The sequence below is a fragment of the Polypterus senegalus genome, chromosome 10 (genome assembly GCF_016835505.1).
Source record: "Polypterus senegalus isolate Bchr_013 chromosome 10, ASM1683550v1, whole genome shotgun sequence".
NCBI classification, from domain to species: domain Eukaryota; kingdom Metazoa; phylum Chordata; class Cladistia; order Polypteriformes; family Polypteridae; genus Polypterus; species Polypterus senegalus.
In genome coordinates, this window is record NC_053163.1 from 204,012 (window position 1) to 227,419 (window position 23,408).

General features: G+C 46.2%; 1 protein-coding gene across 1 annotated transcript in view; it reads left to right on the forward strand.

The window, feature by feature from the left end:
* Positions 1-3,234: 3,234 nt before the first annotated feature.
* The window catches only part of LOC120536417, a 32,134-nt gene continuing 11,960 nt past the window's right edge, over positions 3,235-23,408 (forward strand). The window contains exons 1-5 of the mRNA XM_039764753.1: positions 3,235-3,370; positions 10,230-10,568; positions 11,513-11,821; positions 14,137-14,268; positions 18,640-18,990. Coding sequence (XP_039620687.1) covers positions 3,322-3,370; positions 10,230-10,568; positions 11,513-11,821; positions 14,137-14,268; positions 18,640-18,990 — 1,180 coding nt within the window. The 5' untranslated portion in view covers positions 3,235-3,321. The remainder of the gene's footprint in view (positions 3,371-10,229; positions 10,569-11,512; positions 11,822-14,136; positions 14,269-18,639; positions 18,991-23,408) is intronic.

Here is a 23,408-nt window from a genome sequence, read left to right on the forward strand (position 1 = left end):
TCCCTGTAGGTGACACGTCTTTATAAGTGGCATGTGACGAGTGACGTCTTGGCCTTTTCAACTGGTTCTGCTCTTGAGGGTCTTTCTCCAACCCTGAGCCGTTAGGACTTTGATAGACGCTGTTGATCCTCAGAGTGTTGGCAAAAAGAAAAGACCCAGAAATGTGAGCAGTCAACACAAGCCACACTGGCAGAAGTAAAGGAAAGAATAATCAGAAAACACGAAACAGCAGAAGGTCCGTGATGTGCAGAGTTCTGTACTGCGGCGCAGCCACCACACGCAGGGCGACCGAATGTCATTTACAGCAAACAGCAGATCAGCTCCTAAGCCGAGTAAAGACGAACAAGATGGCGTCTGAAAGGCCACGGCACACTTCAGGGGGATTGTAACGTTCACTAACCGCAGGATTTCTGTGCCACACGCTCACGTTTCAAAAGCAATACCCACAATGCCGGAGTTGGTCCATCTTGGCCTGTCCCACTTACGCCTGCCACCGACCGTCACCCTTCATCATGCAGGTGGTGAGCCCACTGGGCGGCTCCTCATCGCCATTCAGGACTGACCCCGACTGACCAAGTTAGGTGGGGTGGTGTCAGGTGGTCACTGGAGAAAGTCACTCCAGTCTGGCTTGAGAAGTGGACCCCAGTAACTGTCGCGGGCGGGGCACACGTTTCTTTAATTTATACCATCGTGAGGGTCTTTGTGAGCCATTCTTTGTCTTACCTTTCAGCCCAAACCCGCTCACCAAGGGAGACCCCACCTGGAGCTCCAGCTGCGACCAGCACTGCATCAAAGTGGGGGTCCGAGGGCGTATGATAACCCAGCGTACATTTGTTTTGTAGATTTTGATTACGCATATGACGGTGTCTCTCGGTGTGCATTGTGGGAGAGGCTGCAGGATTGTGGGTAACAGGGCCGCTCTTGCCTGCTGTTCATGTCCTGTATGAGTGTATGGAGAGCCGAGTGTCTGAATACTGTGCATTAAGTCCAAGTCGTTCACGGTGGGTGTCACGGCCGTGTCTTGTCGCCATTCCTGTTGGTGCTTCACATGTGCTTTACATATCAAGACGCAGCAGAGAATGTGAGGGGGTCCAGCTCATGGGGGCATTTGGTGGCACCATTGCTGTATGCAGATGATGTTGTCCTCTTTGTCTCATCTGACTGTGATACGGGCTCTGCATCGGTCTGCTGTAGTGAAAAAAGAGCTGAGCCGTAAGGCAAAGCTCTCAATTTACCAGTCGATCTACGCTCCTACCCTCACCTATGGTCATGAGCTATGGGCAGTGACCGAAAGAACGAGATCGCGAATACAAGCGGCTGAAAGGAGTTTCCTCCGCAGGGTGTCTGGGCTTTCCCTTAAAGATAGGGTGAGAAGCTCAGAGTAGAGCCGCTGCTCCTCTGCATCGAGACGAGTCAGATGAGGTGGCTCGGGCATCGGATCAGGATGTCTCCTGGACGACTCCCTGGTGAGGGAGGAGGCCCCGGGGAAGACCCAGGACACGCTGGAGGGACTATGTCTCCCAGCTGGCCTGGGAACGCCTTGGGATTCCCCCGGAAGAGCTGGAAGAAGTGCCCGGGGAGAGGGAAGTCTGGGCATCTCTGCTCAAGCTGCTGCCCCCGCGACCCGACCTCAGATAAGCAGAAGAGGATGGATGGATGGAAGGATGGAACACAACAGAGGTCTGCTGCTCCGAGTGGGCACATTCAGTGAGGAGGCACACGGTGAGACTTTAGTAAAACTTTAATAATGCGACGGACATAAAACAACGAGCCCCAGTGGCATAGCGTGGGTGTCGCCGCCCGGGGCGGAGGAAAATTTCGCCACCCCCTTATTTAGGTATTTCAATTTAAAAGACTAAAATATACAGTAATTCTAAAGAATTTTTCGGCAAGAACAATCATCATTATTGTGTATTGTACAGGTTACAAATAAAAAAGTAATGTATATATGTTTTACAATATAATAATCACATTTATTACAAAAATTCTTACACGTATGCCACTTACATTGATATAACAGGTATAGAATACTTATGATTATACCCTGACGATCGACAAGATGAAACTATTAGCAAATTGAATATAAAACACAAATCGACTTCCAATTAGAACTAGAACGATACTGTTACTATTTATATTTTTATTGAAAAATAATATAATTGTTAGAATTAAAAACAAAACTTCTGTCTTTAACTACAACTTTATTCGTCTACTTTTTTTAAGAGCAAAGTCTTTTATTGCACTCTCAATGTCTATAGCATCACATACCTCTTGCTCAATAGACAAGATAGCCAGCCACTGGTTAGCCTTAAAGTACTCATTGTTGATTTTAAATCATTTTTGATCAATTTCAATTTTGAAAAACTCCTCTCACAGCTGGCATTGCTTATGGCAATTGTGAGGAATATTCGGAGCCTTATTATAATATTGGGCAGATCGTCCAGCTTGGATTTCACAATAAATTTTAATCATTCAAGTGGGTCCGCATTAACTAATTTATTTTCGTTGCCTGTAGCAGTAATAAAAGCCCGCAGTCGAAGTCGTTTCAGCTTGAAGTCCTGCTCGTCAATTTCGGCAGATGCGTAGTCTAGATTACATTTAGTATCGTCCGAATCTAGTAATATAGCCGGCGTTAGATAAGCAAACTTATCCGCCCAATTCTGTAGCTGCTGAAAACGCTCACGAATTTCTACAATTATTCTACTGTACTTATGAGCACTAAAATCACAGTTTGGAAAGCTGAGCACTCACGGACTTCCCTGAAGGGACTTATCCGTACTGTAATCGAATTTGCAGGTGTTATTATACAATATTGAACACTATTCTTTATATGATAGAAGTCATTCTCGCTGAATATTCGTCATAAACAATCCAAGCACAAAATAAAATACGGGGAATCCCTTCAAGTCAGTACAGACGGTGTTGCCAGTCGCTACAGTGAGCAAGATGTCATTATTATACATTCATTTAAAGAAAGGGGATTGGATTCCCCAGTTTCGTCACAGAATAAGTAATGAAAAATTCCGTGCTCATTTCAATCGGTCCGAATCGTAGGAGCGACAAAAATCTGAAATGAAATGGTTCAAATTTTTACAAGATATTATTATTATTTATTGTGAAATTTTGCCGCCCCCTAAAAGTGCCGCCCGGGGCGGGCCGCCCCTGCCGCCCCCACTACGCTACGCCACTGACGAGCCCCTTCTGCTCTCACGGCGCGCCTACTCGGCTATTTACGGTATTCTCTCTACGGCACTTCGCCCTTTCCTTCAAAACCGAAAGTAAAGTAACTTAACGGACTCGTTTGCCTCGCCGTCTGCCACGATGAACGCGCCCGTCGTCCTCTCCGTTGTTTTTCTGCTCCAAGTCTCCAGTAAGTGCCTTTTTTTATTTATTTGTCGTTTTATTTGCTATTCTTGTATATTCTCAGCTCACCCCCCGCACGTTAACGGTCCCCTGTCTCTCAGTCTTCACTTCTGCACGCGCCCCGCCCTTCTTCACTTCGTTTTGTCATTTATGTCGTCATTTTTCGTGGTTTCTTTTCTGTTGCTTTTATCACTGCAGTTTTACTTCAAACATTTACACGTCTGATTGAATTTGCTTGTCCTATTTTACCGTTGGTCATTTGTCTTTGCACATTATTCAGCCCCTGTCGTCCTGTCATCTTATTCTTGTGTCGGTGCGTCCCGTTTTTTCATGTTCGTCTCTGTTTATTCTTTCTCCATAGTATCATTTCGGACTCCTCGGCCTTATGGTCTTCTGGCCACTCTCGTGTTGATTTTTAGAACCCCACCCAGGAGTCTTTCCCTGTCTTTTCTGTTTTTATCTTTTTAATTTCATACCCGCTTATTTGTCACTTATTGAGCCCTCTGCTGGTTCCTCTCCAATTCCTTTTTTGTCTCTGTCGTTAGAAGCCCCGCCCCCTCCCGTCCTCTCAGACCCTCCCACCCGTAGTGACGTCAGGCGGTGCTGTGCGTCAGTGAGAGCCGCGCTCGTCTTTAGCGGTCAGTCGGCGCGGAGCGATCGCTCGACAGTGGCGTGCAGAATTCCGATAGCCGGCCATGTGAAGGACGTCGTGTTCATAGTTTGGTGACGAGTCGAGTTTGAGATAATATACCGACATTTCGATGCTAAACGGCCTGTAAATGCAATCCGCGCTTATTTCTCCTCTGTAAACTCCGACAGTTTAAAGTGGACCTCATGTTGTGCTTTTGTCACAGTCTGATCCCGTCTGTCACCACTGTCAGCTTCATTGTCAGGTTTAGTGGCCCGACAAACCAAAATTAAATTAACAAACCTGCAGCTAAAGTTATTGGTGCTGATGATTTGATGAGTGTGTCAGAGGTGAAGAAACTGGAAATCATCTCAGCTGATGACAGCCACCACACGCCGAGTGTCGCCTCAGTACAGGCAGACCCCTGGTTACGTACGACATAGGGACTGACCATACCGTCTGTACTTAAGTTGAATTTGTATGTAAGTCAGAACAGGTCCATTATTTTAATAAATGCTCTTGTTGACCGACTGTAACCAAGTTCTCTGCCAGTGAATGATGGAGTTTCACCTCTCTGACCTTTTTATTATTTCTACTTTATTTTCAATGGTGATGGTTTTTCTCTTCTTTACTGTTTCACCAGCACTTGCATCAGATTTGTGTTTCAGAGACGTTCTTGAAGGGTGAAGACAAAAGGTTAAGATGAGCTCTTCTGCACAGCACTGCACACGCTATCACAGCAGGAAGGCGCCAGTCGAAAACACGTCTGATGTACTGACGAGAGACAACTTCCTGCTATGTGCGTAACGGTACAAGCAGGTTTACTATTGAGAATGAGTGGGGACGGCGATGGGGGGTTCATCACTCGCCCACCACACAGTCACCTCCACTACAGTATGCTGCCTGGACGAACACGTGCGGCCAAAGGCGGTACTGAATCGCCCAACAGGCAGCCACCCGAGGCACACTACAATGCTGCCCCCGCCACCCCGTTCACCCTCAACCGGGTCACCACTTGCAGCATCGCCAGCCGTGTGTGCTGGGCGGGCACTTAAACGCCCCCCCTCCGCTCCATCCAGCCAGCGTCCAGTCAGGAGCAGCAGCTGCGGTGGCGTAGTGGGTGGGCAGCGAACCATCGTCCTGCACACGAGCGATAGCTGTGGCCCTGGTGACTATGGACCACGGGTCACCGTTTCTGGCGCGAGCAGCAAATCGCCCTTCAGCCTCAGCTTGCAGCATCCCCAGGCGAAGATGACGGAGCGGCAGTTACTGAGGCCCATGTTTCGCAGCGGCGGCCTCGTTCGTAAGTCGTAGGTCGGATGTCCGTAACCTGGGGACTACCTGTACATCAGATCAGTCGTTTGGTGTACTGTGTGCTTTTCTGGTTTCTGCCCCGCTCTGATGTCCGCCATGTATTTGTTTGAATTTCTCGCTGTTCTTCTCTCCCGTCCTCATGACGAGCCCTTTTTCTGTCTTGGCTGGAATATCAACTGATTCTTCTTTTAAACTGAAGTCTCTTAACCGTATTGTGGTTCGTCTTCATCTGCCATTCCTCCTCTCATTTTCCGTCTCCCTTTCTTTGTCTTGTGGTTCTTCTCCAGTGAGTGCCAGGGAGGCTCAGTCGTGTGCCCGAGGCGCTGCTGCCATTGAGGTGCCAAGCAGGAGACACGCAGCCGCTGAGGTTTGGAGTTTATAGCAGTGGCAGCTTTAAGAAATGAAAAGAACAGAATGGGAGAGAATGTGAATCTGAGGAGCGTCTCTGTGTGTTTGTCGTTTTCAAACTACAGTTGGGTGGGCAGTAGAATCAGAAATGATCGTCACGCCTTTACTGAAACTTGAGTGTAACGTGTGAGTGTAAGCCAATAATTAGCTGCACTTTATGTCACAAATGTAACACACAGCTCTGGTCCTGGGGGTCCGCAGTGGCTGTAAGCAGTTTATTACTCAAAGATATTCTGATGAAGACACGTTGTCATTTGTGCCAAACAGGACGTCTTCCATTGCACGGCTTTCTGTCCTTGAAGGTTATCATCTGCGTTTTCACATACGAGGACCAAGTAAGGCGTCTTGTTGCCCGCTCAGAACTTTATTTCATGGTCACAATGCTGCGCTGCCCCCTTCTCCTAAAGCGCCCAGAGCTTTCTGTACCACTAAGAGGATTTTAACATCAGGTGGCCTGTGCAGTGACGCCATGACTGAGGAGATGTGCCCGCTTGTCCACGGTAACCTTTCACCCCCAGACTTCATTGTGAAACGTTGTCTCCAAGCGCTCAGTTAGGATTAGGGTTGACTTTACTTAAACTCAAGAGCTAGGATAAGAGCCACGGCAGCGTCTCTCAGATACACCTAAGGGTGACCAAAAAGACGCCATCTCGTCACGTGGTGATAGCGCAGTCACCGTCAGGCCCTGTAAGGGCGCATTGTCACAGTCATGTGACTGGCTGAAAGTCCTCGCTGTCACTGTGTCACACAGCGGACACCACTCAGTTTGGTCTTCATTCTCTCCTCCACTGCTACCTCCAGGGGGTCCTGAGTGCCTTCTGCTCTTATAATTCACATGTGGAGTCGGTGGGCTTCTCGTGAGGTCATGTGACCTGCCCAGCACACTACATGACAGGCCCGTCACAGTAATACAACTCTGGGCTTTGACGCCATTTCTACAGACGGACTTCATTCCAAGTGTCCCACGTGGGCTTGTGCTAAAACATGGCGCTTGACTGAAGACACAAGTCACATTCACTGCTGTGCTCTCGTCAGTGCCCCGCTCCGACACTGTGGATGGTGACGAGGTGTTCTCTGTTATTGCTGGCAGGGACACAGAAGCCAATCCAGGGTCGTAGGAGTCCCCTCTGTGTCACCTGCTTGGCACAGTGCACTGTGTCTTTAAATGAGTTTAGGTGACTCCTAGATTTCTGTCACATCGCACTTTGTGATGTCATCGGGCTGTCACTTTATTAAATGGATACGTTTGTGCTTTGTGGGCTGCTTGGCTAAGATTGTGTGTTTGCTGTCACACTCCCTGTAGGTGACACGTCTTTATAAGTGGCATGTGACGAGTGACGTCTTGGCCTTTTCAACTGGTTCTGCTCTTGAGGGTCTTTCTCCAACCCTGAGCCGTTAGGACTTTGATAGACGCTGTTGATCCTCAGAGTGTTGGCAAAAAGAAAAAACCCAGAAATGTGAGCAGTCAACACAAGCCACACTGGCAGAAGTAAAGGAAAGAATAATCAGAAAACACGAAACAGCAGAAGGTCCGTGATGTGCAGAGTTCTGTACTGCGGCGCAGCCACCACACGCAGGGCGACCGAATGTCATTTACAGCAAACAGCAGATCAGCTACTAAGCCGGTAAAGGCGAACAAGATGGCGTCTGAAAGGCCACGGCACACTTCAGGGGGATTGTAACGTTCACTAACCGCAGGATTTCTGTGCCACACGCTCACGTTTCAAAAGCAATACCCACAATGCTGGAGTTGGTCCGTCTTGGCCTGTCCCACTTACGCCTGCCACCGACCGTCACCCTTTATCATGCAGGTGGTGAGCCCACTGGGCGGCTCCTCATCGCCATTCAGGACTGACCCCGACTGACCAAGTTAGGTGGGGTGGTGTCAGGTGGTCACTGGAGAAAGTCACTCCAGTCTGGCTTGAGAAGTGGACCCCAGTAACTGTCGCGGGCGGGGCACACGTTTCTTTAATTTATACCATCGTGAGGGTCTTTGTGAGCCATTCTTTGTCTTACCTTTCAGCCCAAACCCGCTCACCAAGGGAGACCCCACCTGGAGCTCCAGCCGCGACCAGCACTGTGTCAAAGTGGGGGTCCGAGGGCGTATGATAACCCAGCGTACATTTGTTTTGTAGATTTTGATTACGCATATGACGGTGTCTCTCAGCGTGCATTGTGGGTAACAGGGCCGCTCTTGCCTGCTGTTCATGTCCTGTATGAGTGTATGGAGAGCCGAGTGTCTGAATACTGTGCATTAAGTCCAAGTCTTTCACGGTGGGTGTCACGGCCGTGTCTTGTCGCCATTCCTGTTGGTGCTTCACATGTGCTTTACATATCAAGACGCAGCAGAGAATGTGAGGGGGTCCAGCTCATGGGGGCATTTGGTGGCAGCATTGCTGTATGCAGATGATGTTGTCCTCTTTGTCTCATCTGACTGTGACCCTCGGCATGCACTCGAGCGACTCGCTGCTGAACGTGAAGCCGCTGAAATTAGGATCAGCACCACCAAGTCTGAGGTCCTGGTTGTCAGTCGTAAAAGAGCAGACTGCCCTCTGCAGGTGAAGAGGAGTTCAAGTGTCTTGGGATCGTATTAATGAGTGATGGAGAAAGGGGAAGGAGATATCGATGGGCAGATTGGGGGGTCTTCTGCAGGTGGTGAAGCAGGGACCAAGTCTAAAGCCAAAACTCCATGATTGGGTGAGCAGCTCAGCCATTAAGGGGGCTTCAGAGTGGTCAAGAGGAGCCACTTGAGCTGGCTGGGCGGGATGTAAGAATGTCCCCTGGGTGGCTCCCCCTACAGCTGCTCCAGGCACATCCCACTGGCCAGAGACCCTGCGGCAGACCAGGACACTTCTTCCTGCTCTCACCCAATCCTTGTCAGGACTCGCAGGTGTCCCATGGATGCTGACCCTTTCCATCCTGAAAGCTCCGTTCCTTCTTTTTCTCATTTCCTCTGAGACTTTTGCTCCCTTCAGTGCCATCAGTTGAGAGACCCCCTTTTCTCATTTACCTGAAACCAGACAATGACCACAAAATGTGCCTGGCAGCCGTTACACTTTTATACAATTTGTTTTGTTCTCACCTCGGTATTTACAGTAAATGTCCACCTCAGCCTGAGATGTTCTTAGTCATGAATCAGGACTTGAGTTTGTGTTGATTCACTTCGTCATAAAGAATTCCATGGCCTTCTTCCTCTGTCTCTCCACTCAGCTACTGTCCACTTATCTGATTGTGTACTGATGTTTGTCACTTGAGTCATCCTCATCTTCTTCATCACAGTCGTGTTCCACAGACTGCAGGAGAGCCGATCATTCAGACTAACTGCACAGATTGCTCGGAGTGGGAGATGCTGTGCTAAGAACTGGCAGTTCCCATGGATGTCTCCTAGCCTTCAGGAATCACTGGTGGTCTGGACACTCGTCCATCACTGGACACACACCACATATGTGGAGATCGTGAAGTGTCTGACCTCAAGAGACCCTGCTTGTGTGTTTTTGTCTTCCTTACTCCCTCCCCTCTCATTGTCAGTGGATACAAAGAGGGGACCCCACGGCTGTGAGCAGATGAGGGTCCCGTCTGCTGGCTCTTCTGGTCCACAGCTGTTGATAGATGATGGCCATGTGGTCACTTTGACTCTCATATTTCATTCATGTGTGTTCCACTCGAGTCTTCATCACTCTCAGTACCACAGGCCACCTCGGCGTCTTCCTCTGTTTTGTCACTTCGGCCTTCATATTTGTGATCTCCGCTGATCCCCTCTTCTGTCAGCTCATTCTGTTTGGCTCTCGTGTATCTTCCAGTCGTTCGTCTCCTTTTAACTGGCAGACAATCCAAGTGTCTCCCTTGGCTGACCACTGGCCTTGGCACATTGAGTGGCACTTTAACTGTTCAGTGTTGGGGTGAAGCTGTAAACTTCAGGGGCATCACATGCAGTCATTTTAGTACCTTTGAAAGTTAACGAGAAACCCAGGACTTTCTTTTTAACGGTTTGCTCAGTTTCAGGTTTGGAATCAAATGATTTGCTCTTAATGACCATTTCATCTTTCTGTTTTTCACTATTTATATTAACTTCTCTTTTTATTAGTTTATTTAGTTTATTAGTTGTGACTGCTGTGATAAACCCACCTGTGTGCCCGCTGCTCTTATTGTGTCACTGACCCTCAGTCCCACTTCTCAATGTCCCAGAGATCTCCTTAAAGCCACAGCGGAGGACCTCTGAACATGACAGTCCATCAGTCCTCGTCTCTCCATCTTGTTTCTCCTCAGTTCTTATTTTGTGTCACCACAAAGTGCCCAGATGTGCAGGTCAGGTCACCTTCAGGCCACTCGCAGTCAGCTCACCAGATTGGCTCCTTCTGCCTTTGTCTGATGCTTTGTGATGTTGTGTCCTCTGCGAGTCTCTCTGTCACTTCTGCTTCTTTCATCCTGGACTCTGACCTGCTGTCCTGACATAAAGCCATGCTGTGTCCACTATGAATGTCCTGCTGCCTGATGTCCCTGTGTCTTCTGTTTTCAGTTTCAGAGTCTGGTCTCACAGTTCACACCCCACAGCCTTTCCCAGTGGCTCACGTGGGGTCACAGGTCCTGCTGCAGTGTTTCTTCACGGTGACACCAGATGTCATTGATGTTAAACAGTTGACAGTCACTTGGATACAATATGCACAGACCGTAGCAACGTTTACCAAGGGGGACATCTTTGAGAAACAGAACCTGAGCCTGAATGCTGAGGGGCTGAAGAGTGGAGACGCATCTCTGCTCATCAGGCGTGTCGTCCTTGATGATGAAGGTCAGTACAGGTGTACAGTGCAACATAAAGGAGAAGAAAAAGACGTGGACATCCATGTGAATGTCAGAGGTAAGCCGTCTGCTGAAACACCCTGCAGGTCTGACTCTGTCCAGTTATGAGGGTCTGTCCGGTGGGCTTTAATCAGATCAACTGCCTTGCCAAACTGTTCAGACTCTTCACCAGTCGTGTGATTTTACCAAACTACAAATCCTGCCGTTTGTTTTCTGTGATTTATTTATTGTATTGTAAGGCACTGAAACACACATTTTGTTTTATCCACTCCTTCAATCCCCCAATTCAGTGTCTGTAGAGCCCCCTTCTGCAGTAATCACAGTCTTTAGACCCCTGGGGTACGTCTGCTCCCCTTAAATCGCTCGGGTTACACGAGTGACGCTTTTCAAACTGCGCTGCAGGCTGTCAGTCAGACTGGGATCAGAGCCTTCACTGGGCCTTTGGAGGCCATCAGCTGCAGTGGTGGTCTCTGAGACCCCCTAAGATGACTTGATCTTTGTGTTTTTGTCCCCAAAGTCCTGCTAAATAAAAGACACCCTTCGGCTCAAGCTTCAGATGTTCTCTTGACGTATTTTGCTTCGGTTTTCTGTCCATCTGTCCATTCAGAGACCCCTCTGATAAAAAGCGGCCCCATGTCATAATGCAGCCCCCCATACTGGACTGGACGTCTGGTCCTTTTGGAGGCACATGAGTCTCTGAACTTTGACAGATAGTCCACTCTTGGTGACCACAAATCCTCGGTCAGGTGACATCAAACAATGTCACAGTAAAATGAAGCAATTGTGACTTTCCAGTAAACTTTGAAGTAAAAGAGAAGAACATTTCAGTGTAGGATTTGTTGGTCGAAGGTTCAAACCGTACACAGGGCTGTGTGGGGACAATGGTGGGAGCAGCTGAGTCTCGACTGCTGGGTTCTAACATGTCAGCTGTGTCCCCTTGTAGAATTGAACTCACTGATTGGGACCGCCTGCCTCACTGACCGCCTGTCCTTTTGTTTTTAGCGACTCCTCATGTGTCCATAAAGCTGGAAACGAACCTCAGTCAGTCTCAAGGAGTGGTGACCTGTGAAGCTGTGAGTTTCTACCCACAAGGCATCAGCTTTAACATCACAAGAAATAGTGAGACGTTAAAAATAGAGAAACTGACATCGAGTCCAAGTCCATCCAGGTGGCGTCTACCTGACCAGTCCTTCAGTGCCAGGAGTGTCTACACCTTTGACGTGAGTGACATCAGGAACAGCAGAGACACATTCAGCTGTGAAGTGACACATGAATCTGTGGGTCAGCCAATCACAGTCTCCACCACACCAGGTAGGTAAGACTTTGTCACTGTAGCACAGCACCTCCTACTGACTGAAGGCTGTAAACTCGGTTAGTGCTGTTAAATAGTTTGAAAGGTAAGACGGAGGAGAAAATGGCCGCCTTGTCCAAAATGAAGGATTGTGTAATCATAGAAGAGGAAGATTAGGAAACATCTAGACGAGGAAGAGCCGGTGTGCTTACAGTATGTGCTCCACTTGTCGTCTGTCACTGAGTGCTGTGCAGGTTTGGGTGGGATTGTGTGGCCAAGGGGTCAGAGTTCAAGAGCAGTCCGTGGGGTTCAAGATGGCAGTGTGTGGACAGAGACAGCAGGTCAACTGAATGAGTGACCGGAGGAAAGGTGACAAACAGCTGAGAGATGGTGAAGTGGATATTAATGAAGCAACAAGCGTGTAAGTCACAGAATATAAAAATGTGAAGAAAGGCAAATGTCAAGAAGAAGATGAAGATGAAGAAGATCTGCAGAAGTGAGGAGTCCACAGGAGGATCAGGAAAGAGCTCTGAACAGAACTGATGGAGTGAGTGTGAAATCCTCTTGGGAAATAAAATTCAGAATTCAATAAAAGTGGAGACATGGCAAACTAACGTGACCGTCACGGAGTGCTAGTGACACTAAGGAGCAGAGAGGAGCAGAGTGTGACAGGAGTGAGACAGGAGTGTGTCCGTCGTCAGGCTTATGACCTACAATTACCACAGAGAAGTCAAACACTCCTCATCATCAAGAGGTTTGTCTCTAAAGCATAAAAAGAGCAAATCAGACGAGACTCAGACATCAGTGAGCGGTAAAACGACGAGTGACATTCTGCATGAGAGTCTCGGTGCCAGGAGGCTGACCGCTGCTGCCCGGCCTTCATTTCTCTTGTCTCATTTTTGACATGTGCTTCTCCTGGAGGTTCATTCTGGTCAGTCAGCAGCCTGCCCGCTGCTCCTTTACCATTTTGTTATTTTAGACTCTTACTGGCCTTTCACAAACACGTAGTCCTGTAATGCCACGGATTGTCATGCCATCCAGGGCTGTTCTCTGCCTGGCACTCAGCGTTATTAAGGTAGGCCTGAGTTGGTGTTAGGAGACTGGCAGACATCTTGGCTTGACGTTCTTTTAAGGACGTATGGAGAGAATCACAGGATGAAGCCAGAGGATGTCCACTAGGAATAGAAATTTGAAATAAAGGTCCTGGAGTTAAACTAAACTTAAAAGTCAAAATCAGAAAACAAAATGGAGTCAAAGACAGAATCACAGTGAACAGTCGGCTCGAGTCTCATCTGCCGTCCCTTTACTTTTAGACAGTGTGGATGCCTTTGTTGTGATCCTGTGGGGAAAGAAAAAAGGAAATCAAATCAACCTTAGAGATGTTCGAAGTACAGTGGTACCTTGAGATACGAGTTGCCCAACGTACGAGTTTTTTGAGATACGAGCCATCATTAAGTCGATTTTTTGCCTTGAGTTACCAGCCAAAATTCGAAATACGAGCCATCAAAGAGCTTGTCGCCGAGGAACTGACGACGGAGGAGTTGACGGAACTACAGACGCGGCAACATACGGAGGTTCTGCAGGAGATCGGAATCGCGGAGGAGGTTATCTCTTAAAGTGAGATAAAGGAAGTGTTTGCAATGTGGAAAAAAGGTTCAAACTTTTTTGAAAAGAAACACCCTGAAAAAGCTAGAACTGATCGTGCAGCGGCGCTACTTAATGACACTCGCCTAACGCAGTTCAGAAACATTCTAAAGGAGAGGACTAAACAAAGCTCCTTGGACAGATTAAAAGTGACGAAAGTGTGGCAAAAAAAAAAAAAAAACTAGTGAAGAAGAAAATTGAATTAAGCAAAAGTGAAGTGAAAGAAAAAAACGTTACAATACGCTAATCGACTTCGCCAACATCTGTTTATTTCTTTAGGTTCTCTTTTATGTACTGTATTAGGTTTTATTTTGTTTGTATACAATGTTTGTTCATTATAAATACATTTTTCTTATGTTGAAAACATTTAACAAAAAATTGGGGTGGTTTTTTGGGGGCTGGCACAAATTAATCTCATTTCAATTAATTTCAATGGGGAAAATTGATTTGAGATACGAGAATTTTGACTTACGAGCCCGGTCATGGAACGAATTAAACTCGTATGGTGAAATGTATATATTATTGTATAATAAAAAGTCATCCTTTACACAGATTATTATTTTTATTTGCAGGAACACCAATGACCATCAGCTCTGCTGTTATTACATTTACTGGCTTTAACCTCACAATGAGGGTCAGACTGTCCAACATGGCCTAACACGAGTGTTTCTGTTTCTCTCCTCATGTGCAGTCTGCGGGCTGACAACAGGACACGTTACTTGGATAGTCGTAGTTGTTCTCATAGTCATTGTCGTCCTCCTCGTCCTCCTCGTCCTCCTCATCCTCCTCCTCGTCCTCCTTTATAGATGGTACTCATCTTCAGGTAAGTCTGTCCGTCTCGCACTCTTCTGTCCCTTGTCTGTCAGTCCACCTGTCTGTCCACCCGTACCTTCCCTGTCCACCTCTCTCTGTTCAGCTCTTGAGGACCTTAATCCTGTGAAAGCTCCCACCATTTATCGACTGCCTGTTGAGTTTTATAAAGTTTTCTGGAGACAAAGAACGTCCAGCGAGTTGCTGCAGATGAGTGTTAACACTGCGGCCAAACATGGAGACTTCTGCTGCCTCAAACTCTGGTGTTCTGCCATCCTGCTTTGGCCTTCCACTTTTTGTAAGGACAGACCTGCTGCCCACCGTGAGGGTCCACGTTCTCTGTGTTTGTGACCGAGTTGTTGCTCCTGAAGGTTTTTGTTTTAGTCAGTCAGTCATTTTCCAGCCCGCTATATCCTAACTACAGGGTCATGAGGGTCTGCTGGAGCCAATCCCGGCCAGCACAGGGCACAAGGCAGGAGCAAACCCCGGGTAGGACGCCAGCCCACCGCAGGGCACACACAAACACCAAACACACACTAGGGACAATTTAGGATCACCAGTGCACCTCACCTGCATGTCTTTGGACTGTGGGAGGAAACCCACGCAGACACGGGGAGAACATGCCAACTGCACGCAGGGAGGACCTGGGAAGTGAACCCAGACGAGTCTCCTAACTGTGAGGCAGCAGCGCTACCCACTGCGCCACCGTGCCGCCTGTTTTGGTTTTAAAGCTGCTTTTATTTTCCGAGGTCAGTAAGACTCTCTTAACATAGTCGTATGGACGTTTACTCCCAGCACTTCGATTAAACGTCCCTGTGATGTTGTGCTGAGACTCTGCCCGCTGGGTTTGACAGTAACGCTGTGCATGCGTGTGCTCTGCTTGTCTACTCAGGTGAAGAACACGCGTCGTGTGCAATCAGTGAACAAACGTCAGAGGTGTACCCCTTGATCCTCATGGGCCAAGGGATGTATTTAAACTGGGTGGGTGGTATGCCAGTCCAGTGCAGGGCACAAGGGCACCGCCAAGCAGAAAGCAAGTGACAGAAGCCTTGAAATAAAGAATCTGCTTAGCGTTAGTCGGGCTGTTTGCTGAAACAGTGGGATGTGTGGGGGATCTGAGGGGCTCGGCTTGGGGACAGAAACAGAAGGTGAATGTCACTCACTTGACGGCACGTGATGGACGACACGTATTGTGCTGTGTTACTGTCTAACATTCCTGACACGTTCACAGTATTCAGTGTTAAGAGAGCTCATCGGCCACAGCTACACACTCACTGACATCAATCAGTCCACAAACTGGCACACAGGCAGAACATGCCAACCTCACGCAGATCTGGTGCCGCACCGCCGCTGTCTGCGCTGAAGTGACTGACATGAGCCTGACTGAGACTACAGGAGTGTTGGTGACGTCTCTCGGCTGTCACCCCTCATTACATGCGATGTGTGTCTTTAATGCCAACTGGCGCTCACACACACCGTGAAGAGGGCAGCAGCGTCTTTGACAAGTAACACCGTGTTTGTGTTTGTTTATTGATTTAATGGTGAGATAAGCTCCAGTAGAACTGATCATCAGTGTCCTGTTAAGGTTTGAAAAGCTGTTAGGTGTGAGCAGACATCGTTGAGTTTTATACAGCTCTTATCTTTGAGTGTGTTTAGTGTTTTAAAGATGAATGCTGAATTGGGCTTCCTCTGTCAACTCTCCGGGTTTTGTCAGCAGTACTGTGCGCTTTAAGTTAGTCACCAACTCCAGGACGGCGCCATTTATGTTGTCTTAGTGTGTCCTTGAAGGTCCATGCTGTCGACATTGCAGTAATTGTTTGAGACTCTGATGATGCTGTTGCTCTGCACCATTGTTTGGTGATATTTGAAGTGGTGTCTTCAGCCGGAGTCAACTGCTCTAAACGTAATGCCTTTTTAATGGGAAACTGCGACGACACAAACCCTACAGAGCTTCCAGCTGTGCTAAACTGGAACAGATCCTGGTGTCTTTAATGGGGATTTCTGATGAAAATTCATTAGGATTGCTAGGCCAAACCCAAGGTAGACTGCAGCAGAGAGGTTGCTGCTTCACACACTTGCTATTCACCTCATGTCTTCTGTGTTGTGGCACAGGTTTTGGTGTGCTGGCCCCTCAGTGGCATTATTGTGATACAGAAAGCTCTGCTCTATTTTTGGGGGCAGCATGCCCTGGGTGAGCAGGGGTCAGGTGCACATCTTCCAGTAGATGAAGAAGGCCAAGGTTTAATGGACATTTTATTCAGCATACAAGTCTTTAGGCTTTTGGGCCTATGGCTCGTCTATGCAATGGAGGTCCTTAGTATTTATCTTTTATCATTTGGCTGGGAGTATCAACTTTGACAGGCATCTTTCTTTAAGCAATTTTTCTTTATCAGTGTTACCAGCTTTCCTTCATAATGTCATTTTAAATTGGCAGTTAAAGATGCAGTGAATTGGTGTAAATGTGATCTTTACGTTTTAATTGGTGAAGCGCCTATGATATGGGATATTTAACAATGTCCACATGTAGAATCTGTTTTGTTTATTAATTAAATTAAAAAGGAATTGAGTTGATCTGAACAAAAACCGTACAAAAGGAAAACTGCAGCCGATTTAGCTTCCAAGATGGACGTGTGGTCAGTACGTCAGACAGGGCAAGGTGGGCCTCTGAGTGAAGAACACCAATTCACGGAATGATCTGAACAGCATTGTTACAGCCTTTATATGCTGGTTTGTGTTTGGGACTTCAACAAAGCAGATCTTAGGGATGTGCACCCCAAATATCACTAGCATATCACCTGAACCAGGAGGGAAGCTAATCCTCTGATCTCCGCTTGAGCACTTTGAGCTCCATTATTTGTATGAAAATGTGCTATATAAATAAATGTTGTTGCTGCACCCCAATAACTGGCCATGCGGCGCCCTTATCTCAGTTGGACAGACCACTGCACCTACCAGACAGACATTTCAGCACATCACTCCATTTAGGACTCTTTCTGGTTGGTCAGGCTAAGCCATGGCTTACGTGTTTGAAGTCGCATGCCAGCAGAGAAGCAGATGTGTGCTGGGGGTCTTCTTTAGAGCCAAGAAAAACCAGAAAATCTCCAGAAGAGAAGCAACAAAGATGAGAACTCAGTGATTGCCGGTGCTTTACTAATGTTCAAGGTGTTGATTAAATGGAGTTTATAATCCGAGTTACGACTTCTGAGGGGCACAGAGGCCTTCAGTGGTTCACGCGGATTGAGGAGATCCTGAGTTCTGATGAGGGGGACGAGTTGGCAATCAGTTGGTGAACAAACCTCTGAGATTTCATTTAATTTCTTAAATATCTGTGTGGAGTTGGAGTGGCAAAGGTAATTCACTTATCTCTGTGTGTGAGTGAGGAAGAAATGCTTAAAGGAGCTACTTGGATTTATTAAACCAGATGTTTAGTAACCTCATGCCTAGGACTTTATGGAATTTCATATGAAGATATATCAAAGTATTTGATGGGTATTTGTCTTCTATTAAATTATTGATTATATGTTAATTGTATATATTAATGTTTGCATTTTTTCTTATTATATGAATTTAATAAAGATGATTTTAAAAATACTAGTGTCCAGGCACCCCCTGGTGGTGGCCATGGGACCCATAAGAGTTGAGTCTTCCATGTTCATAACCTCTGGAAGCCAAAGTGCTGCCCTCTGTCAGTTCCGGGGGAGATACTATCTATGTTATATATAGTGCCTTTCACTCTATCTATCTATCTATCTATCTATCTATCTATCTATCTATCTATCTATCTATCTATCTATCTATCTATCTATCTATCTATCTACCTATCTATCATATAGTGCCTTTCACTCTATCTATCTATCTATCTATCTATCTATCTATCTATCTATCTATCATATGGTGTCTTTCACAACTATTGATCAATCTATCAACCAATTGTGTTTGTGGCCCACTGCATCTCCAGTTCCCACCATCATAGCTCTGTTTCCTTCCTCCCAGTATCACTGAAATCTCCTCACCTGCCTCAGATGATCTTGTTCTACTCTTCATTCAGTTCTGTCCTCTTAGTCAGGGCAGATCTCGGGTCACACAGGTGGGTTCCATTTGTGTGTCTGCTGAACTTTGATTGAGGCCAGCATGAGGAGGGCCTCATGGACACCTATGACGAGTGTCTCGCCCTACAGGCTGACAGTCTCAAGCTCAAACTGGTCAGATCACATTAACAGCAGGAGGTTTACATTTGGCCCACAGGGAGTGGACTGGCTCAGTTCCTCATCCTCACCCCATTTGTAGCTGAGCTTCTGTCCACATTCATGTTTTATTTGTCCCTTCATTCCTGATGTCTTCTTATCTCACCTTCTCTTTCTTATTGCTTTTCTCTTTGTTTCAGTGAAGTTGTCGATGATCACCCCTTTGGATGAGGATGACAATGTGCCCACTTCACTGAAGTGCACCCTGACAGGCTGGCGTTTGAAAATGGTCACTGTGGAGTGGTTTGAAAATGACAATCGGATCTATACAGACCATAAACCAACAGACACAGAGTGTGGTACCTCTGTGCCCCTCACAGACCCCTGTAAATACCACATTGACAGACAGTGCTGTGGAGAAGAGAATGTCCTGACACTGAAGATATTTTGCAAAAGTGAAGACGTCCTGGGTGCCAAGTTCAGGTGTCGGGCTACTCACAGACAGACCAGGAGGAGTGTGGAGCGCAGCTATGAAATACATGACAGGAGAGGTGAGTGATCATCCAGGCTGACCTGCTTGTGTAATGAACACCTGTGATATTTCACTTCAGTGAGGCCTGGACGTGACTTTATTGGCTTTGCGGGTCGCTTTATGGGTTTAATTAGACAGGACTGCTTCATGTTGAGTGGAGGTGACCTACCATGTCAGAGGCCTTCTGCATGGCCCATCCGTATGGACACATGTCTTACCATTATTTCTGCTGTTTCCAGCCACAGTGCTTCACACTCAGTTTCATTCTGACTTCATCCCATTTGTTGCTGCGTCACTTGGGATGACCGGCTGAGTTTGTGTTTTGAGGGTGGCTCATATGACTGTAGCCCGATCTGAGGTAGGAGAACCAGGAGAGGTGACACCGGTGGACACTGTGGGGGTCTCTTAGGTCTCCTTAACCTACACACACGTGTCATGTGATCAGGGCTTGACTTTCCAATAACAGCCAGCACTGAATGTCCCCATCTCTTTGCTGCAGCTCTTTGTAAGAAATCTGTCTATTATACAAGAAAATTCTGCGACGAGACATGAACTTGAAGAGAGACAGAAAGACATTTCAGAGAGGCAGAGACACTTTCACTTCGGTCAAGTCACGGTCAAGGCACGTCATACTGACATCCATTGGAAGCATGTTCCCGTGAGACGGTGACTTGTCAAACAAGATCACAGTCATGTGACCTCTCAGCTGTTCCCCCGCCGTACTTACAACCATTTTCAAACAAGATGACGGTCATCTAAAAAAGCCAAGAAGAAAGAGCAGCATCACAAGCTAAGGACGGTAATAGTGAGCCCGGAACAAGTGGAATTGAAAACCTCGCAGGTCCAATCGGGGTCAGAAATAAAAGGCAAAGAGTACAAGAAACACAGAAGTTCATAAAGACATTCAAAGTGGGGACACCGTACACATGCAGAGCAGGTTACAGATTATGACAGCAGTGCAATTCGAAAGCCTCAAAAAAAACGTTGCCACCATACACACAGAGCAAGTTCAAAAATACGACAGGACTAAAATTTCGAAAGTGTCAAAAAAAAAACAAACCAAAAGACAGTAGGCTACAGATCGCATTCGTACTAAGAAACGGAAATTATTACTCAGTGAAATAACAGAACAGCAAACACTGATTGAATATGTGGACATCGGTGATATGACAGAAGTTTGTAGATATTGGTCAAAGTTCAAGTCGGAGACTTGTAGATCGGCGAATTCGTGTTGCCATCAGGGAAAAGTCGTGTTTCTTCCCAAAGAAGAGGCGTATCCGTGAGAAATAAAAGATTTGTTGTTTGGTGAAAGTGAAATCCACTAACACTACAGGCAAAATATACGCGTCCACAATAATCTTTTTGCGTTAGCATCATTCAATGCACAAAACATTGATTGACACAATAATGGACCACACGTTATGAGAATCTGCGGTCCCGCAACAATTAAAGTTACGACAAGTTTACTTTTGACAAAATCACAATTTGATCAGGTGTATATTTATGATCATGGAGAAGTGATGCAACCAAGAATCGAAAGAGTTAAACTATCCGACGTACTAGAAATTACACAGACAATAACAGATACAAATCCATACGTCCAAAAGTATCGCACTTTACACGACATTTATCTAGAGAACACGGACAAAGAAATTGTCTTGGATTTCTATCTGAATGTGAAAGATCACGCTCGCATTTATAAGAAACCAACATGTGACGAATTGTCAGCGATTAATAATTTCGAAAGACGGAGATGTCAAAGACAGAGTAGATATTCGTGTATATCCAAAGGCAAAGCACGATTTGTCGTTTCTGTCAAATACATGGCCGCATTCAGATCCTTGACTCTTTCCTTTGCTTTTCCCAGATGGCGAAACAGGATTGTTGTCCAATATGAAACAAACGCATTCAGAGAAACGAATAACAGCCCCACAATATTTCGGGTCCAAATTAGCGATACGTTGCAATGTATTTAACGCACTTCTATCATCTCAACGTCTATGGCAACATTCCGTTATTAATGCGTATGTCAAAGCTGAAGCTAATCGTCTCTTCTTTATTAAATTGAATCAAGCTAAACTTAGAACGGAACATATGCAAGGTCTCATTGATCACGTTCAAAATTCAAATAGCAATAGTTCAGACAAATTCAAAATAGGTACAGCAGTAATATTACCATCATCATCATCATCATCATCATCAAAGTAGAACAGTTATGTATATCACGATGCAGTGGCAATATGCAGAACTATTGGTTGGCCAGATGTATTTCTTACAATGAAGTGCAATCCACAGTGACCAGAAATCCACAGATTCTTGAGAACAGCGCCACCGGCTACATTGGCTTTGGATATTCCTGCATTCGTAAGTCTTATTTTTAATGAATGAACTCGAAACAGTGTTGGGGCAAATCGGAGCACACATTTACAAGATCGGATTTTAAACGCGGGTTTGCCTCCCATGCATTTATTGGGGACTTTGGAAACTTCATTATGAACTGCCGACGATGTCGATCGCTGTGTCTGTGCTGAGATTCCAAACGGAGAAAGAAACCTGTTCTGAATTAGGGTACAAAGTCATTAAACACACGGCTCACGGACCTCATTTAACAGATTCAGTAGGTTGGAATTCAAAAGAACAAAAGTGTTTCAAGAACTTTTAAAATAACAAAAACAAAATAAATAAATTGTATTTCTACTGACGAGTGAAGCGAGCGGGGGGAGGAGCCCCCTAATAATAATAATAATAATAATAATAATAATAATAATAATAATAATAATGCATTTCATTTATATCGCGTCTTTAAGTGCCAGGGACGTTGCCCTCTGTGAGACATTTCTGTATTTTGTTGCGTTGTGCACTTACAGGAGACTCCTTATTCACCGTGGCGTCCCTTACACCTGACCTACAGTACATTACTAAGGCCACCAGTTTATAGACTCTGACATGATGATGACCTTCCTACAGACCACATTTGGTCACCTGCCACCCGGCCTGGTTCAGGTTACTGGCCACGTCACTCAATCTCCTGAAACACCAGTGCTAAGCTGCATAGACAGGAGTTGTGTTGATGGTGGGTAGCATCGAGGATCACCAAGACTGAAAATCAAGAAGAGCTACGTGACTGAGCGGAGAGAATGTTGCCATCTTAAAATGAGAGCTTGAACACTAAACAAGGGCATGTCTACAGAGTGGTATTCAGAAATAACTCGCAGGAGACAACTCCAATAAAACATACTTACAGTACGTATCGCGCTCTTAACAGAGTCCAAGACAAAGGGTCAGCCATTCAGTCATTTTCCAGCCTGCTGTATCCTAACACAGGGTCCTAGGGGTCTGCTGGAGCCAATCTCCGCTTGCAAGGCAGGAACAAACCCCAGGCAGGGCGCCAGCCCACCTCAGGGCACACATACACACCAAGCACACGCTAGGGGCAATTTAGGATCGCCAATGCACCTAACATTTGGACTGTGCGAGGAAACCCACAGGGAGAACGTGCAAACTCCACGCAGGGAGGACCCAGGAAGCGAACCCAGGTCTCCTTACTGTGCCACCATGCCACCCAAGACAAAGAGTTTATTCAAGATGTTCATCTAATCTAAGTAAGTCCATTCACAGAACATCAGATCCTCTTCTATCACGTTACATTGTGAGAGATTTCTCACCCTTTATTCCAAATCATTTGCCAGCTAAAGCTGAACTCTTCCTACTTAAAGCAGTTAGACAGACAGACAGATGGACAGACGGATAACTGAAAATCTTCATTGACTCAAATGGAACATAAAGGGTTTCAGCTGAAACAGAACGAGTCCCAAACACTCAAAAATAACACAACATAAGGACCTTGGCAAGGTTCCTGTAGTTTCTTGTGAATGTTGTCTGTGACATAAACCAAAGTTACCAGCACTGCTGGGCTTTTCCAGATCTCCGAAATCATAAAAGTTCGTTTGCACAAGTGCTTTTGAGCCTCATCATGACCTTGTAAAAGCTGCACTGTACGTTTTCCGCAAACTCCAAACAGGTTGTTTCTCTTGGGTAGTGCATGCAGTGCCTGAGCAGATTCAATGAGGCTGATAAACTTCGTTAACAAAGCCAACTTTGGCAAGCTGTTAGCTGTGCCATCTTCTTCTGGTGTCTGACTGGCAGGACTGACTTTGGTGGTCCTGTTAATGGCAGGTCCTTCAAACTCTCCTTGATCACATCTCACTCAGAATTCTCATTAAAGTCACTTTGGAAAAGTTTTACAAAATGACATCTTTGTTGTGTCTGCTTTTATTAATCGTCAGGTATAGTAAGGCATTTCACTTTATGTGACATCTTGATTCTGAAATCATAAATGCCTATAAGACAGCGTGGTGCACAGTCAGGTATAAATAATGTTGATCTTTAACTCGAGGTGTCATTTCTTTTCTTACAAACGAAGTATAATCGGCTTAA